The sequence below is a fragment of the Littorina saxatilis genome, linkage group LG7 (genome assembly GCF_037325665.1).
Source record: "Littorina saxatilis isolate snail1 linkage group LG7, US_GU_Lsax_2.0, whole genome shotgun sequence".
NCBI classification, from domain to species: domain Eukaryota; kingdom Metazoa; phylum Mollusca; class Gastropoda; order Littorinimorpha; family Littorinidae; genus Littorina; species Littorina saxatilis.
The window spans coordinates 22,950,293-22,967,240 of NC_090251.1; the positions used below are offsets into that span (position 1 = coordinate 22,950,293).

A 16,948-nucleotide genomic window follows, 5' to 3' on the forward strand; every position below is an offset into this window, starting at 1 on the left:
AGGGAGACCAGTTCCGAAAGATAGGCAGGTGCCGATTCAGAGATGATATTGTAGCAGAAGCAGGCAGCTTTATACCTAATACGTTCAGAAACAGGAAGTCAGTGAAGTTCTCTCATGAGAGGAGTGCAGGGTTGTCGATGTTGTGCTCTGAAAATGAGACGTGCAGCAGAGTGTTGTACTTTTTTCAAGGGTTGGAGAGTGGAGTCAGAGCAGCCTATGAGAAGGGAGTTAAAGTAATCTAATCTAGACAGAATGAAGGATGTAACGAGAGTTTTAGTGGCATCAACAGTGAGCAATTTTCGTATGGAGCCTATTCTTCTGATCTCAAAGTAACATGTCTGATGTGTTGTTTCATTGAGAGGTGGGAGTCCATGATGAACCCAAGATTCCTAGCACTATCAGAGAAAGAAATGTCACTAGAACCTACTGTGATGGAGGCTGGAAGGGAAGTGGTCGAAGAGGAAGATCCAGAGAAAAGAAGGAATTCAGTCTTGTCATCATTTAACTTGAGCATATTGTTTGTCATCCATGATTTAATATCTGAAGTGCAGTTTTGGAGAGTGTGCGTCAGCGCTTGGATTTCTGTAGGCTTTCATGCTTGTTGGAGTTGTGTGTCGTCTGCAAAGAGGTAGTGATTGACTGCGTGTTGCTTGATGACGGCAGAGAGAGGAGTGGTGTATAGTACAAATAAAACTGGGCCTAGCACTGACCCCTGGGGAACGCCGAAACAGAGAGGAGATGGAGGAGATGAGAGATTATTGACAGATACATACTGACTACGGCCCTGTAGATATGAACTAAACCAGTGAAGAGCGGTAGAGTGAACGCCAAAAACAGATTCGAGACGAGAGAGCAGAACAGAGTGATCGATCGTATCGAACGCAGCTGAGTTATCCAAGAGAAGCAGAACTGATAGGTCATCATTATCCAGAGCAGAAAGAATGTCATTCACAACACGAAGCAGAACAATCTCGGTGCTGTGGCCAGCCCTATACGCTGACTGAAGAGGGTTGCAGAGGTTGTTACTTTCAAGGTGGGAGAGAAGCTGACTAAGCACTACTTTTTCCAGAATTTTAGAAATGAATGGCAAGTTGGAAACAGGCCTATAGTTTTTCAACTGATTTTTGTCCAGAGATGGTTTCTTGATCACGACAGGAGAATTAATGCTTTTATTTGGGTGCGAAATTTGTTGCAATAATTGTTTGGCGAAGTTTATGTGTGCGTGTGTGTAATAAAGACAGACAGACATTCAATCAGACAGCCCAAAAGACAGATATATATATATATGGTGAGAAGACACAGATCTTTCTTTCTTTATTTGGTGTTTAACGTCGTTTTCAACCATTCAAGGTTATATCGCGACGGGGAAGACACAGATGGAAATACAGAAAGAGATAAGACGTATACAGATAAGAAGAAAGACGACAAACAGAGCTGAAAGGAGAAAGCTACACCCTTACATGCACAGATATAGTGCTGGAGCGTGAACAGCTAAAGAGTAAGACAAAATTCAAAAAAAGAAACCCAAAAGGCATGTGTATTTTATTTTCAATTGTTCATTATTTCACAATCAAATCAAATCACGGAAGAACGTGTAATAGAATGAAGCAAGACAATTTTCCGCCAAAAAAACATCTCTATCCCGGAATTAGATGATCAGAAAATTGTCCACTACATTATGAGGTAGTTGTTTTTTTCTCATAAAAGTACATTTTATTATTTGAGATTCTTGGACTTGGTGCATGAATTCAAAATCTGAAGTTTATTTTTGTATTCAGAAAAGCACAACAAAAGTAATACCCTAAATTGATAGAGCAAAAAAAAAGTATTGCACTTTCGCTAGGCATGTGCTATCCCGTGATGACTGCGATACTACGTATCACATACGTACTTGCAACTATGGTGTAATGTATCTGAGATTACACTACACTGCAGATTTAACCAGTCCCGTTTTCATATGTATAAGCCTTCATGTGTATCCAGAAAGGCCCACACACAAACCAGGGTTGCAAACAGCAGTGTAAACCACCCTCTCACGTTGTCTGCGCCTGCAAAAATTAAACTTCAGCTAAAACTAACAATAAGCATTATGGTTTTGGTGATGGTGTGATTCTATTTCGCTACAATGACGGGGCTAAAACATGTGTCGTTGAGTACATTTTGCAAACTGGGATGTTTGTTCATATATTATTTTTTTCAATAAGTAGGCGCAGAGTTTTATTCTTTAATTCAAGCTGCTTGGTATCCACTGGCATAAACGTGTCTGTTGGTTGAAATCCAAAAACAAATAGACCAAAAACAAATAGACCAAAAACAAATAGACCAAAAACAAACACAAACAAACGTTCCAAAATTCGGAATAAAAAAAACAAGAAAGGTATGTCACATAGGTTTGTTTTCTGTATTATAAGTGTTTGTCTTTCTGTATTATAAGTGTTTGTCTTTCTGTATTATAAGTGTTTGTCTTTCTGTATTATAAGTGTTTGTCTTTCTGTATTATAAGTGTTTGTCTTTCTGTATTATAAGCAGTGATGTTCCGAGGCGTCGGTCATCGGTCATAGACCGATTTAGGTTGTAAAATGACCGATTGCAAACACCTCTGTCCCGTCAAATGTCCGATCCGATCGCGAAGTCAGCGGTCATTGTCCGATAGTATTACGTCTAGAGCGGTCACTGCAAGAAGAATCTGTACAAACTGAAGTATCAAACCCCGTTAAAACGAGTTCGAATCGGGGCCTACTTGAACTTCAATTTTCACTCTCGGTCGAACAATAACACAAGGGACGCAACTCTCGACCGAACAATATTACAAGAGCCACAACTCTCGCTACTTTTGACAGCGACACACTTCCGCCGCCACATTTCTGCAAAGATGCCGCCGAAGAAAAAGGTTTGCGTGGGAAAAGGGCAGACACTTTTTAGTGGCTTTGTTAAAAAAAGGACGACACGGACAGTCAAGTTGCATACCGTTTTTACCCCGCCATGGAAGTTAAAGAAGGATAGAAAGCTGTTCAAGCTCACTGAAAATGATCACGTATGACATTAATTCTGAAGCATAGTGTGTGTGTGTGTGTGTGTGTGTGTGTGTGAAAGATCACTTATGACATTCTGAAGCATGAGTCTGTGTGTGTGAAAGTAACCCTACTGAACACTTGCATTTAAAATAATAAAATAAATTTGGAACTGTTCACTTTTTATTTGCCTTTATTCATATATATTCTGAGTCATCTAAAAAGGTTAGGTGCCATGATTGGTTCGCTTGATCTGAATGTCCTATTGTTTTTTTTGTAGTCAGGACATGATGTCCTATTAGTTTTTTGATTCAGGACATTTTGTCCTGTTGCCCTCCAGTCCTAGGAACATCACTGTATAAGTGTTTGTCTTTCTGTATTATAAGTGTTTGTCAGTTTTCTGTATTATAAGTGTTTGTCAGTTTTCTGTATTATAAGTGTTTGTCTTTCTGTATTATAAGTGTTTGTCTTTCTGTATTATAAGTGTTTGTCTTTCTGTATTATAAGTGTTTGTCTTTCTGTATTATAAGTGTTTGTCTTTCTGTATTATAAGTGTTTGTCTTTCTGTATTATAAGTGTTTGTCTTTCTGTATTATAAGTGTTTGTCTTTCTGTATTATAAGTGTTTGTCAGTTTTCTGTATTATAAGTGTTTGTCAGTTTTCTGTATTATAAGTGTTTGTCTTTCTGTATTATAAGTGTTTGTCTTTCTGTATTATAAGTGTTTGTCTTTCTGTATTATAAGTGTTTGTCTTTCTGTATTATAAGTGTTTGTCTGTCTGTATTATAAGTGTTTGTCTTTCTGTATTATAAGTGTTTGTTTTTCTGTATTATAAGTGTTTGTCTTTCTGTATTATAAGTGTTTGTCTTTCTGTATTATATGTGTTTGTCTTTCTATATTATAAGTGTTTGTCTTTCTGTATTATAAGTGTTTGTCTTTCTGTATTATAAGTGTTTGTCTTTCTGTATTATAAGTGTTTGTCTTTCTGTATTATAAGTGTTTGTCTTTCTGTCCACTTAAAAGACCGCTGGGTCGAAGATCAGTAAACGTAACGTTTTGTCATAAACTAAACGTTGTTTTAACATACCTTTCTGGGGGTTTTGTCTGTTGATTAGTCCTACGACATCTATTTTACCAGTGTTGATATTTTTTTCTTCTTCTTCTTGTCGATCACTATATTTTTTTCATTTTCTCGATTGTGTGAACCTCCAAAAGAAGAGTATGTTTGGAATCCTAAATGAGATAGAGAATGAATGAATGAAACATTGCTTGTCTGCATTTTCAACTGACCGTTTTCTGATGTCGTCACTCTCAGGCTGTACACATCTGTAAATACAGCAACATCAAATTGAATAAGAAAGAAAATGACAAAGAAAATCAGTCCAAAAATAAAAACACGATTGACACACACACACACACACACACACACACACACACACACACACACACACACACACACGCAAACACAGCCACACACTCGCGCGCGCATCCACACACAGCACGCATGCACATGCACGCACGCACGAACAGACACGCACGCACGTGACCAACACATAAGATTCCGGCGAAGTTTTCTTTAATCCACCTTCCCATAACGACCACTTGTCTACAACGACCACTTTTAGTCAGACCTTCGGGCGGTCGCTATAGACAGTCCTTTTTAATAGGTACTCACTTGTGCATCCTTGTGACAAGGCATCAGTGTAGATGTCCAGCAGAGTGACCCTCCCGGACGAGGTGAAGTTACACTCACTGCTGTAAGTTTTGGCACATTGCAGGATGGCCAGGGTTAAGCTGGAATGCAACAGGTATGCACACTGTAAATGCCAAGTTAAATTCAAGTAGAGATGATTTCAATGCAGAAAGCCTTACACTTTGACCTCATCATAAAACACAGCACTCATTCATTCGCTCACATGAGTGCAGATATCTTGCATTGTAAGGAGAACGAAGAACACTTAAATCCTCCATTAACTCTTGATTGTGTTGCAAAGGTGGTGGGTTGTTTTTTTCTATTGCATCCATTCAACACAATATAGGAAATGCAATTCTGGTGCATGCGCTCCAATCAGAAAAAAAAACTATCTGAGACATTCATAAAGCCATTGTTCTTAGGCCAAATAAAAAAATATGTTGGTTTAGGGTAACCCGACCAACCCTATTTTTTCCCGCTGACCCAAAAACTTTTTTTTCATTTCTCAACCCCAAAAAACTGTTTGCACATTTTGCGAACCATAAGGGAAGTAACCTCCTTTAAAATCGACTAAAAAAGAAAAAAATCACATTTTAAAAAACAAAGCCGACCTACCGACCCTATTTTTTGGGGGTCACGTTAGCCTAAACCAACAAATATTTGTGTTTGGCCTTATCATGTCTAAAGCCTCAAATGAACTGGGCGAAGTCGACAACGCGAAGTATACTTCGTGAAGCCGGCCATTATGAGCTTTAGCACTGAGTTTTGGGTAAAAAGACTTCGCGAAGTCGACTTCGGGCTTAATTAAGACTGAACCGCCTTAGGAAGAAGAGAAATCCATTCCAGGCAGGACGTAAACTCACTTGCACCACTGGAAAGAGGAGAGCGAGGCGCCGTCCAAAGGCGGAGGCACCCTGGTGTTGCTCAGACACTGCATGAACTCCGTGCAGTTCTCCGAGCGCTGGTGTTTTATGGCTGAAACAACACAGTCTCCAGAAAGTGAGTTGCTAGTTCACAACAATAACATGAACTATGTGCAGTTTTCCAGGCGCTGGTGTTTTATGGCTGAAACAACACACAGTCTCCAGAAACTGAGTTGCTAGTTCACAACAATAACATGAACTCCGTGCAGTTTTCCAGGCGCTGGTGTTTTATGGCTGAAACAACACAGTCTCCAGAAAGTGAGTTGCTAGTTCACAACAATAACATGAACTATGTGCAGTTTTCCAGGCGCTGGTGTTTTATGGCTGAAACAACACACAGTCTCCAGAAACTGAGTTGCTAGTTCGACTTCATTCTGCGAATGTTGTGCATTGCATCTCTGACTTTGTAATTGGAGTAATGAATCTACAAAAGCTGCCTTATCCTAATACCCGGCTTGTCTCTAGGATAATGGTATTTGGATGAAAATTGCAATTCAGTCAAGCTGGTTTTCGAATGTAACAGATACTGTAATTGGTCAGATTACCAGTGTTCAATTCTGATGAACACTGGAAATCTGCTCATTGAACATTTGCTGAAATACAATTCTTCCAGCGCACATAAATAAAATCTAACAGAATTATTTCCTGAAAAATGTTATTCCGGGAGGAAAAAGAAATGGCAATAGTGTTTTCTACAGGGTGCTTGGCGAAGACTGACCTGTGCACGTGCGACGCGTGATGACAGACAGCTGGTGCAGAGAGGGGAGGACGTGGTCCTCCAGTGAACACGACGCCATCATGTCACCCGCACACAGCTGGAACGTTGATATCGTGCTGCACACAGAGAGGCCGAGACAGGAAGAATGAAGGATCTTTATTAGCTCAATGATGAATAATTATGTTAGGCTGATGTCTGAGCTGAGGTGTACGAATCCAAAATGGGTGCCACCAAAACGGGAGAGAACAAACTGCGGGTTCTGATTCGTTGAAATCACAACAAATCTCAATTTCAACCAATCCAACACCGCCGCTGGCTCCCGACCGGTTGGTAACTTTCTCGTGCATCGGCCACCTTTCTTTCTGTATTTGGTGTTTAACGTCGTTTTCAACCACGAAGGTTATATCGCGACGGGGAAAGAGGGGGAGATGGGATAGAGCCACTTGTCAATTGTTTCTTGTTCACAAAAGCACTCATCAAAAATTTGCTCTAGGGGCTTGCAATGTAGTACAATATATTACCTTACTGGGAGAATGCAAGTTTCCAGTACAAAGGACTTAACATTTCTTACATACTGCTTGACTAAAATCTTTACAAACATTGACTATATTCTATACAAGAAACACTTAACAAGGGTAAAAGGAGAAACAGAATCCGTTAGTCGCCTCTTACGACATGCTGGGGAGCATCGGGTAAATTCTTCCCCCTAACCCGCGGGGGGTATCAGCCACCTCAGCCCTGGTCTTGTCGTACAATCTGTCCTTGCTAAAACTTCGACATAAAAATGGAGACAATCAAAAAACAATCAATTTGACAAAATGTAAAAGCACATTTGTCATTACCACACGCACCTACCTGCAAATGTCCAAGAAGTAACCTTGGGGAACGGAGATGTTGGCTGCCATTGCATTCGCGCATGCGTGGAAACCATCGCAGGAGGCCAATTCTGTGCAACACACAAACCATGCATTCAACACAGTTCAAAAATGTGATCTTGAAAAAGCCAATAGGACGAATTTGAACTTGAAGTGCAAGGAACATTCGCTGCGCTGTTATCTAAACACTCCCGCAATGACTATGCTTTAATTACACCAATGCAAAAACAGAAAGGGTATGTCATCCGAGTTCTTCCTTTCCGTGAAAATGATCATGCACATCGCCACAGAACTGTCCATACCCTTAAGTATGGAATACTTCTTCTTCTTCTTCGTTCATGCGCTGAAACTCCCACTTTCACTCAAAATTTGCACGAGTGGGGTTTTACGTGTATGACCGTTTTTACCCCGCCATTTAGGCAGCCATACGCCGTTTTCGGGGGAAGCATGCTGGGTATTTTCGTGGTTCTATAACCCACCGAACTCTGACATGGATTACTTGGTCTTGTGCTTGCGTGTACACACGAAGGAGGATAATTAAAACAGTTCTGCACATAAGTTGACCTTTGAGATCTCAAAACATCTCCACCCTTAACCCACCAAGCAGCCGCGGCCTGGATTTGAACTCGCGACCTTTCGATTAGGAGGCCGATGTCTCATCCACAAGGCCACTGCGCCCGTTGAATGGAATACGAGCATCCTTCCACTTGGACCGGTGTAACACGAGAAAATTACTCCCACGAGATTTTTGCTCCGGAGTAAACATTTCGTACGAAAAAGTTACTCCCTTTACGAAAAAAGCACTCCCCCATTGCACGAGAAAATTACTCCCCAAGACAGGTGAGTTCCGAGTAAAAATGTCGTACAAAAATGTTACTCCCCTGACGAATAAATAACGAATAAATTACTTCACCCCAACACGAGCAATTTAACTTCCCATGCCAGGTGTACGAAATTGTTACTCTCTTGTCTCCTGCTAGTCTTGGTGATGGAAGGGGTGGAAGGAGGGTAGCGCGACATTCGTGTGCGCGAGATCACTTATTGGCTTTATCCCTTCGCCCGCATCCCATTTTTGCGTACGAGATTTTTACTGGAAGTAAAAAAAATGAGGAGTAAAAATTACGTGGAGGGAGTAATTTTTTCGTGCCTTGGGGAGTTTTTGTCTCGTACGAAAAGTGTACTTGGAGTAAGAATTTCGTACGAAATATTTACTCCGGAGTAAATTTTTCGTCGAGTAAACATTTCGTGTTACACCGGTACCAACAAACTACTTTCCGTCTGCCTTCTGCGCAAAGTGAGATATTTAATTTATTTTCAGGTTGACGAAGGTTTAAGTTTTGAAAATTATTCAACAGAGACAACCCACTCTGACTTATTCCGATCAAAAATATCTGTATTCCAAAGGAATTGGACAAAAATTGCAATCGGAAGGTTTCTTTCCTGAGCCCTCTTGGACATTGTCATTCCGAAAGCATAATTATTGAATAGATTATTGAAAACATGATGGCTCACGAGTGGATTTTTTTTTCTTTCTTTCTTTCTTTCGTTCTTTCTGATTTTCTTTCTTTCTTTCTCTTCCTTTCCCAACATACTCCAATGCCTGTTGTCATAATGAAGACACGACCAAAACGTTGATGTAACCTACCCAGTTTGGGCAGCCCACAGCCGTGATTTGCTATATGGAGCATGAAGTTGTTGGAGCGAGCGATGAACTGTTGGTGACCTAAACTTGTATTTTATTCCAAAGCTGTGCTCACGTCATGCGTTGCATGTGGAGACCAGAGCATCAACCCACGGGAAAAAGAAAAAAAATTGCTTTGTATTCATTCTATTGATGTGGAAGTTTCACTATTAAACATACATGTAGTTAATTATTGTATTGGTTTTTCATAAAAGTGTGTTCAACTTTTCCGCTTGAGTTTAGTACAGTGCAAGAACACATACATCATAGTCAAACAGTCGGCAAAATCAGACAGGGCGCACTTGCCTTGACATTCCCTTATCAATCGCGATTTATAAAATATCTGTTTTAAGGTTACATGCCACGTGCATGTTAGGTGCATTTCAAGGCCAAGTAAAAAGGTCGCATTGTCAAACAAAAAGATAACAAATTTGAACGAAGCAACAGAGTATGCAGAGCATAAAGAGAATGTCTGCATAGTCAAACAAAAGAAATACCATATTTAAACGAAGCAAAAGAGTATGCAGAGCATAAAGAGAAAGTCTGCATAGTCAAACAAAAGAAATAACATATTTAAACGAAGCAAAAGAGTATGCAGAGCATAAAGAGAAAGTCTACATAGTCAAACAAAAGAGATAACATATTTGAACGAAACAAAATAGTATGCAGAGCATAAAGAGAAAGTCTACATAGTCAAACTGAAACAAAAGAAATAACATATTTGAACGAAACAAAAGAGTATGCAGAGCATAAAGAGAAAGTCTACATAGTCAAACAAAAGAGATAACATATTTGAACGAAACAAAATAGTATGCAGAGCATAAAGAGAAAGTCTGCATAGTCAAACAAAAGAGATAACATATTTGAACGAAACAAAATAGTATGCAGAGCATAAAGAGAAAGTCTACATAGTCAAACAAAAGAGATAACATATTTGAACGAAACAAAATAGTATGCAGAGCATAAAGAGAAAGTCTACATAGTCAAACAAAAGAGATAACATATTTGAACGAAACAAAATAGTATGCAGAGCATAAAGAGAAAGTCTGCATAGTCAAACAAACGAGATAACATATTTGAACGAAACAAAATAGTATGCAGAGCATAAAGAGAAAGTCTGCATCGTCAAACAACGGATCAGCATTGAAAAAGGAAGCCCCCAGGAAAACCTAGATAATCCTGGCAGGTAAATAGCATGAGCTGTACTGTACTGTACATGTTCATGTACTTTACAAAACTGTCCTTCCTGCACTTACGACCATGCTGTCCGTCACAGATCTGAACAGGCGTTTACGTGGAATAATATCATTCATTCACTTGGACACATACAACAAATGAACCACCTGGCTGCCTTCTGTGCATGGTAAGGATATTTGCACTTTTGGATTTTTAGGCTACTTCATGAAGCTCGCTGTACGAAGCTGTGGCGTTGACATTTCCGTTAAAAGACTTCGCGAAGACTTTGAGAAGTCGACTTCGGGCTCAATTAAGGACAGCCTTTACTTTCGAATTCATTCAATAATATACTCCCACTCGCACAACTAGCACCCAGGCTGTTGGTTTTGGGTATGTGTCCAAATAGAGGGTCGGTCCTTTTTATTGTACATTCCTGGCCTTATCTGAGATTCTCAGTTAAATAGTTTACACGGGGAGGACCCTGCCTTTCAAACACACTGTTTACAAGATAGGGGTCTTAGTCTTCAAAGCAGCTGTCACAAAAGATAACCCATTTCTAAGTGCAGTAGCTAGCTCAACAAATTTGAACATCGGACACATCACGGTTTGTCTTCAGTCAATGTGCAATCCGCGACCACAGCACGATGGCGGTCATTCTCTTCTTTCTGCTCCCCAGCCTTGCGGTGCTAGATGCAGGTAAGACGAATAATAGCACAAGTGAATGACGTGTCCAATCATTTATTTTCTGTAACAGGCAGCAAAAATATATCCCGCACACGCAGACATGGTCAACACGCAGACGAAATCGGTTCAACAAAACAGACACAGAGCCAGTTAAAGATATGATGATGACGTATATCTGATACTAGATGAATACCCGCTTCGCCGGGTACGGCTTCGCCGGGAAGAAGTCGAGCCGAATACCCGGCTGCGCCGGGGACCCGGCTTTGCCGGGTGTACGCCGGCCTTGCCGGCGCACCGCACGAAGGAAGGGAGATAAACGCGCAAAACACTGGAGAAGATAAGGAAGAGTAATACCCGGCTTCGCCGGGACAGTGACCTTCTAAAAATAGTATAACGGGAATATGGATTGAGCGTTGTGGACAGTGACCTTCTAAAAATAGTAACGGGAATATGGATTGACGCCACACGAAGGAAGGGAGATAAACGCAAAACACTGGAGAAGATAAGGAAGAGTTACTGGGAATGGATCTGGGAAGATGAACAGAAAAACCAAAATCGGTTCAGCGCTGCGCGCTGAGAGCACGTGTTGAAAATTCTCATCGACCAGGTTGTGTCCGGGGTCTACCTGAATATGCCCACCAAATTTGAAGCAGATCCATCGAGAACTTTGGCCGTGCATCGCGAACACACACACACACAGACAGACACAAGCCGTATATATATATAGATTGTACAGCGATATGAAAGCATGTGTGTGTGTGTGTGTATGTGTGTTTGTATGAGTGTGTGTGTGTTTGTGTGTGTGTGTGTGTGTGTGTGTGTGTGTGTGTGTGTGTGTGTGTGTGTGTGTGTGTGTGTGTGTGTGTGTGAGTGTGTGTGTGTGCGTGTTAATTGGGGAGGGGCTTAAAAGTACATAATTTTGTAAAATTGTATATGTTTATTTTGAATCAGTCCGATATAACCATTTGATTTGGCATTATGTACACAATTATGTATGTGTTATTGTATTTTGTGAGGCGTTTAGAACTTAATTAGGATCCATATTTATGGACGTTCATATTTTGCAGTGCCAGTTGCATTCCAGCACACCCTTCAAGGTGACCCATACTCGTCAAAGAAGACCAGTGAAAATAGCTTTGACTTCACGATGGATGACCAGGCAAACTTCACTTTTACCCAGGAAGGCAAATCATGGCTTCAGGTATGAACATATTGTTTGTTCGTTCATGGGCTGAAACTCCCACGGCTTTTACGTGTATGACCGTTTTTACCCCGCCATTTAGGCAGCCATACGCCGCTTTCGGAGGAAGCATGCTGGGTATTTTCGTGTTTCTATAACCCACCGAACTCTGACATGGATTACAGGTTCTTTTTCGTGCGCACTTGGTCTTGTGCTTGCGTGTACACACGGGGTTGTTCGGACACCGAGGAGAGTCTGCATACAAAGTTGACTCTGAGAAATAAATCTCTCGCCGAACGTGGGGACGAACTCACGCTGACAGCGGCCAACTGGATACAAATCCAGCGCGCTACTGACTGAGCTACATCCCCGCCCCGTATGAACATATAACAACGCTGCTTTGCATCAGTACTGAAAGACACTGATGATACATTTTGACTTAGCAGTAATTGAAAGATTCTACATGGGTAGATCGGGACAACAAATATTCAGTTAGTTCAAAGGTGCAGATAACTATAACATGCCTTACAGAAAAGAAGTTTGCAAGTGTGTGTCTGTGTGAGTGGGGGGGGTGTCTTCGTGTGTCTGTCTGGATTTGGATCTGTTAAGTAAAGGTCTGTATGGATGACCTGGACCTGGATCTGTCTGGGTTAGGGTGTGGGTCAATATATGTTATGTGTGTCTGAGTCTGTGCTTGTGAATGTGTGTGTCTGTGTACGTGCATTTATCCGTTAGGAGTGTAATGATTGCCGTCTCAACACTAAAGTTGTAACGGCTTCAAAGGCAAGTCAAAATTCATTCCCACAATTTTATGATACTAAAAGGACGTTATCTTAAATATCCTGCATCTTTAGTGAGTCAATCTTTGCTCAAACATGGTTTTAGAAAATTATTTTTGATAACAGTTTTGAAAGCTTGCCTTCTAGTCGCTCACATTGAGTCTTCCAGCAAACAGCTGAAGGTGTTTTGGAATTGTCCCCATGAAGGGAAGAAAGTTATAATCTTCTTTTGTGTTCATCCTTTGTCGGTTCCAACAGAGCGCACCAGCTTTTCTTTACACAGAGGGCAAACGTTTCAGCGCAGAAGACGGCTCCCTGAAACTGGACCACCGGGAGACTGAGAGCGGGGCCGATAAGATGGGAACGTGGACATCACAATGCTTCGTCTACATGGCCGGGTCAAGGTCCTGGAAGCTGTGTGCCAAGGCCTGGCATGATCCTGCTTGGCCCGCTGTCGTTTTCCAACAGGTGAGATTAAACGGTGGAGAATCAAATGTCCGCTGGCGTTGATTGGCATCTTTGTAGCTGAATACTGAATGAATAGCAAGTGGTAGTTGGTACAAGAAAGTTTATTTTGTGTTGTTAGGGATGACTTATGTTGATAACCTTTGCTAAGTTTCAGGCGTTTTCAAAAGCTGATGACGTTTTTAGGTGTGATTTTATCATTTATGTTTGTGTGTATTTCTGTCCGGTTCTACGATACGACTTTCCTCTTAAAATAAAACGTATGTCCTTTTAGTTTTACGTGATCTTCACTTTTTCGAGAACTGAGAATAACAGCGCAGAAAAGGCTGAGATAAAAGGCAAATATTCAGGGCATTGTTTTTCATATGCGTAACTACTTTTGTTGTGTGTTCATGACAAAGCTGGTGGTTTTCTTTATTACTTATTAAACTTTCTCGATCTCTCGTCTGATATCTTTTCCTGTTTAACTGTCAGCATTTTATCAACGGAACTGACGGCTCTGCGCATGACACAGACAGCGTCATATCCGGATTCCCATCATTTCAAATCCAGTCGGAGGATAATGGATTCGGCTTCCTTGGCTACCAAGGATGTTTTTTTGGCGACTTAAGCAAGAAAATTGGCAGGTGAGTGTTCTTCGGTAAAACGAGACAGATAACATATCAAAGAAGATAACTGCAATGGCGCGTGGAGTCTACCGCAGAGTATTTCTTGCCTGACATATGTTATATGTTTCGCATTTCTTCAATGAGGCTGAAAACTTGAAACTTAAAACACCTCATCTTCCCTTGCCTTGCCTTGCCTTACCTTACCTTACCTTACCTTACCTGACTTTACCTTATCTTACCTTACCTTACCTTACCTTACCTTACCTTACCTTGCCTTACCTTACCTTACCTTACCTTACCTTACGTGACTTTACCTTACCTTACCTTACCTTACCTGACTTTACTTTACTTCACCTTACCTTACCTTACCTTACCTTACCTTACCTTACCTGACTTTACCTTACCTTACCTTACCTTAACTTACCTGACTTTACCTGACCTTACCTTACATTACCTTTCTTACCTTACTTTACCTTTCTTATCTTACTTTACATTTCTTACCTTTACCTTACCTTACCTAAATATTTGGAACCAAACTCGGTATTCTCGTGCAGCTGGACACAGAAAGGGCAAGGACTAACGGGGGGAACCTTGGGGGGACCGGTCGCCATTTTTGACCAGAACCACGGTGTCTGCATCATGGCGCCCTTCTCTGAGGTGGGTGGAATGTTTCAAGGTTTTGATGGCAATGTAAGGCCCTCATGTAGGTGTTCATGCCCTGGCCGGCCTGGTGGTCAGGTACCTTGTAAGAAATCAACAAGAAAATCAGAATAGGCCCAACTTGGCCATTTTTACATACGAGCAGAAAGCTAAATCAATTATCTAACTAAAACAGGGTGTTTTGTTTTGCTATCTTGCGTATCACCTGCGTTACGTCATTTCTACTGTTGCAGGGGTGGAGCGTATGAGCAGTAATAACAAGTCGCGTAAGGCGAAAATACAACATTTAGTCAAGTAGCTGTCGAACTCACAGAATGAAACTGAACGCAATGCAACGCAGCAAGACCGTATACTCGTAGCATCGTCAGTCCACCGCTCATGGCAAAGGCAGTGAAATTGACAAGAAGAGCGGGGTAGTAGTTGCGCTGAGAAGGATAGCACGCTTTTCTGTACCTCTCTTCGTTTTAACTTTCTGAGCGTGTTTTCAATCCAAACATATCATATCTATATATGTTTTTGGAATCAGGAACCGACAAGGAATAAGATGAAAGTGTTTTTAAATTGATTTCGAAAATTTAATTTTGATAATAATTTTTATATATTTAATTTTCAGAGCTTGTTTTTAATCCAAATATAACATATTTATATGTTTTTGGAATCAGCAAATGATGGAGAATAAGATGAACGTAAATTTGGATCGTTTTATAAAAAAAATTTTTTTACAATTTTCAGATTGTTAATGACCAAAGTCATTAATTAAATTTTAAGCCACCACGCTGAAATGCAACACCGAAGTCCGGGCTTCGTCGAACATTACTTGACCAAAATTTCAACCAATTTGGTTAAAAAATAAGAGCGTGACAGTGCCGCCTCAACTTTCACGAAAAGCCGGATATGACGTCATCAAAGACATTTATCGAAAAAAATGAAAAAAACGTATGGGGATTTCATACCCAGGAACTCTCATGTCAAATTTCATAAAGATCGGTCCAGTAGTTTAGTCTGAATCGCTCTACACACACACGCACACACACACACACACACACACACACACACACACACACACACACACGCACAGACACACACACATACACCACGACCCTCGTCTCGATTCCCCCCTCGTTGTTAAAACATTTAGTCATAACTTGACTAAATGTAAAAAACGAGAGGTTTTTGCGACCATTTTGAGGGGTACCATGAGAAAAAGCGCTGTATTTCAGCAATGACTGAATGGATTGATTCGAAACTTTCAGGATCCACACACTTAGTCCTAAACTGTAAAGTATTGGTATCCAATCTGAGTTTGTGGTTTGTTTCTATTCGCCCAACTTTTTCAGTTTATGTCCACGTCGCGGGCAGTTGACGGGAATGGACGTGTAAGCTGGGGTGTGATGGGAGGGGTCATCTCCGTCCCCACAGGCTTCGTGCAGCAGTCCATTGTGTACTGCGGCAACACAGGTATCAACCAGGTAAATATGTCTCTTGACCATTACTCCGTGTGGTGTTTTTTCGCGGTTCGACGATTGGATGTTTGGACAACTTTGATATGTTCTGATGATTGTTTTGCGGAGGATGGCGATAAAGATGATGATGATGGTGAGGAGGAGGCACGACGAAGAGAAGGAGAAGTAATATATTTATTGAAGAAGTCTCTTTGCTCGTCTTTCTGTCTGTCAGTCTGTCTGTCTGCAATTCCTTCCGTCTATCTGCCGTTTTGTGTGTCAAAATGTATGTCGGTGTGTTTATGCGCGCGCCTGTGTGTGTGTGTGTGTGTGTGTGTGTGTGTGTGTGTGTGTGTGTGTGTGTGTGTGTGTGTGTGTGTTTGCGTTAATGTGTGTGCTTGCGTGCATGCTTGCGTGCTTGCGTGCGTGCGTGTTTCGCAGCTTGTGTGTTTGCGTACGTCCACGCGTGTTTGTTTGCGTGCGCGCGTGTGTGCGTCCTTGTGCTTGTGTGTTTGCGTCTGCTTCTGCATGATTGGTTGTCCTTTTGGCTGTCTCTTTGTTGTCTCTAAGTTCGTACGTAGGTTACAACTTCAGTGATATAAACACTACCTTCATGGACTATTTAGTTGATCACTGCTCCCATCCGTTGCAGGTTTTCTCTGACTGGGGCAGATTCATGAGGACCTACTACAACAAGGATGACACGTACCGCAAAACTGACCTGACCGTTAACTACCTGGGATTCTACACTGACGACGGTAATACAATTAAAGTCTTTGCTTTGATATGGTTATGATCTGGTTTATCAGCTCCCCTTATCGGTTAACGTATCAGGACAAAGCCTGTCGAAAAATCAGTTTTCGATCCGTTCGCGTACAAAGTCGCACTGCATAGGTTAAGGTTTTAAGTCAAACGGATGTTATTATATTCAACTTTCTCTTCCGCGAAGACAAGCTACGACAAAGGGCGTCGTGTTTATGTCACCCAAAACCGTATTGTTGGATGGCTTATTGTTTATTGATTCTCTTTCTGGAGATATTTGGGGAATTTTAAT

General features: G+C 41.1%; 2 protein-coding genes across 2 annotated transcripts in view; one reads left to right on the forward strand and one right to left on the reverse strand.

The window, feature by feature from the left end:
• Positions 1-1,647: 1,647 nt before the first annotated feature.
• LOC138970945 (uncharacterized) lies at positions 1,648-8,935 on the reverse strand. Its single transcript, XM_070343532.1, has 7 exons — positions 8,865-8,935; positions 7,200-7,290; positions 6,345-6,460; positions 5,567-5,678; positions 4,686-4,804; positions 4,301-4,336; positions 1,648-2,048 (listed from the first exon to the last, which is right to left on the reverse strand). Exons 1-7 carry the CDS (start codon positions 8,905-8,907, stop codon positions 1,954-1,956), a joined length of 612 nt encoding a protein of 203 aa, XP_070199633.1. The 5' UTR covers positions 8,908-8,935; the 3' UTR covers positions 1,648-1,953.
• Positions 8,936-10,603: 1,668 nt separating this feature from the next.
• LOC138970946 (uncharacterized) overlaps positions 10,604-16,948 on the forward strand; it is a 39,901-nt gene continuing 33,556 nt past the window's right edge. The window contains exons 1-7 of the mRNA XM_070343533.1: positions 10,604-10,772; positions 11,828-11,961; positions 12,978-13,187; positions 13,659-13,810; positions 14,347-14,449; positions 15,790-15,921; positions 16,547-16,652. Coding sequence (XP_070199634.1) covers positions 10,721-10,772; positions 11,828-11,961; positions 12,978-13,187; positions 13,659-13,810; positions 14,347-14,449; positions 15,790-15,921; positions 16,547-16,652 — 889 coding nt within the window. The 5' untranslated portion in view covers positions 10,604-10,720. The remainder of the gene's footprint in view (positions 10,773-11,827; positions 11,962-12,977; positions 13,188-13,658; positions 13,811-14,346; positions 14,450-15,789; positions 15,922-16,546; positions 16,653-16,948) is intronic.

Coding starts and splice junctions, on each gene's coding strand:
- LOC138970945 (XM_070343532.1), bottom strand. CDS start 8,907: ATGCTCCATATAGCAAATCACGGCTGTGGGCTGCCCAAACTGG. Junction 5,679..6,344: donor CACGCGTCGCACGTGCACAG/GTCAGTCTTCGC, acceptor GTGTTGTTTCAG/CCATAAAACACCAGCGCTCG. Junction 4,805..5,566: donor TCCTCTTTCCAGTGGTGCAA/GTGAGTTTACGT, acceptor GTTGCATTCCAG/CTTAACCCTGGCCATCCTGC.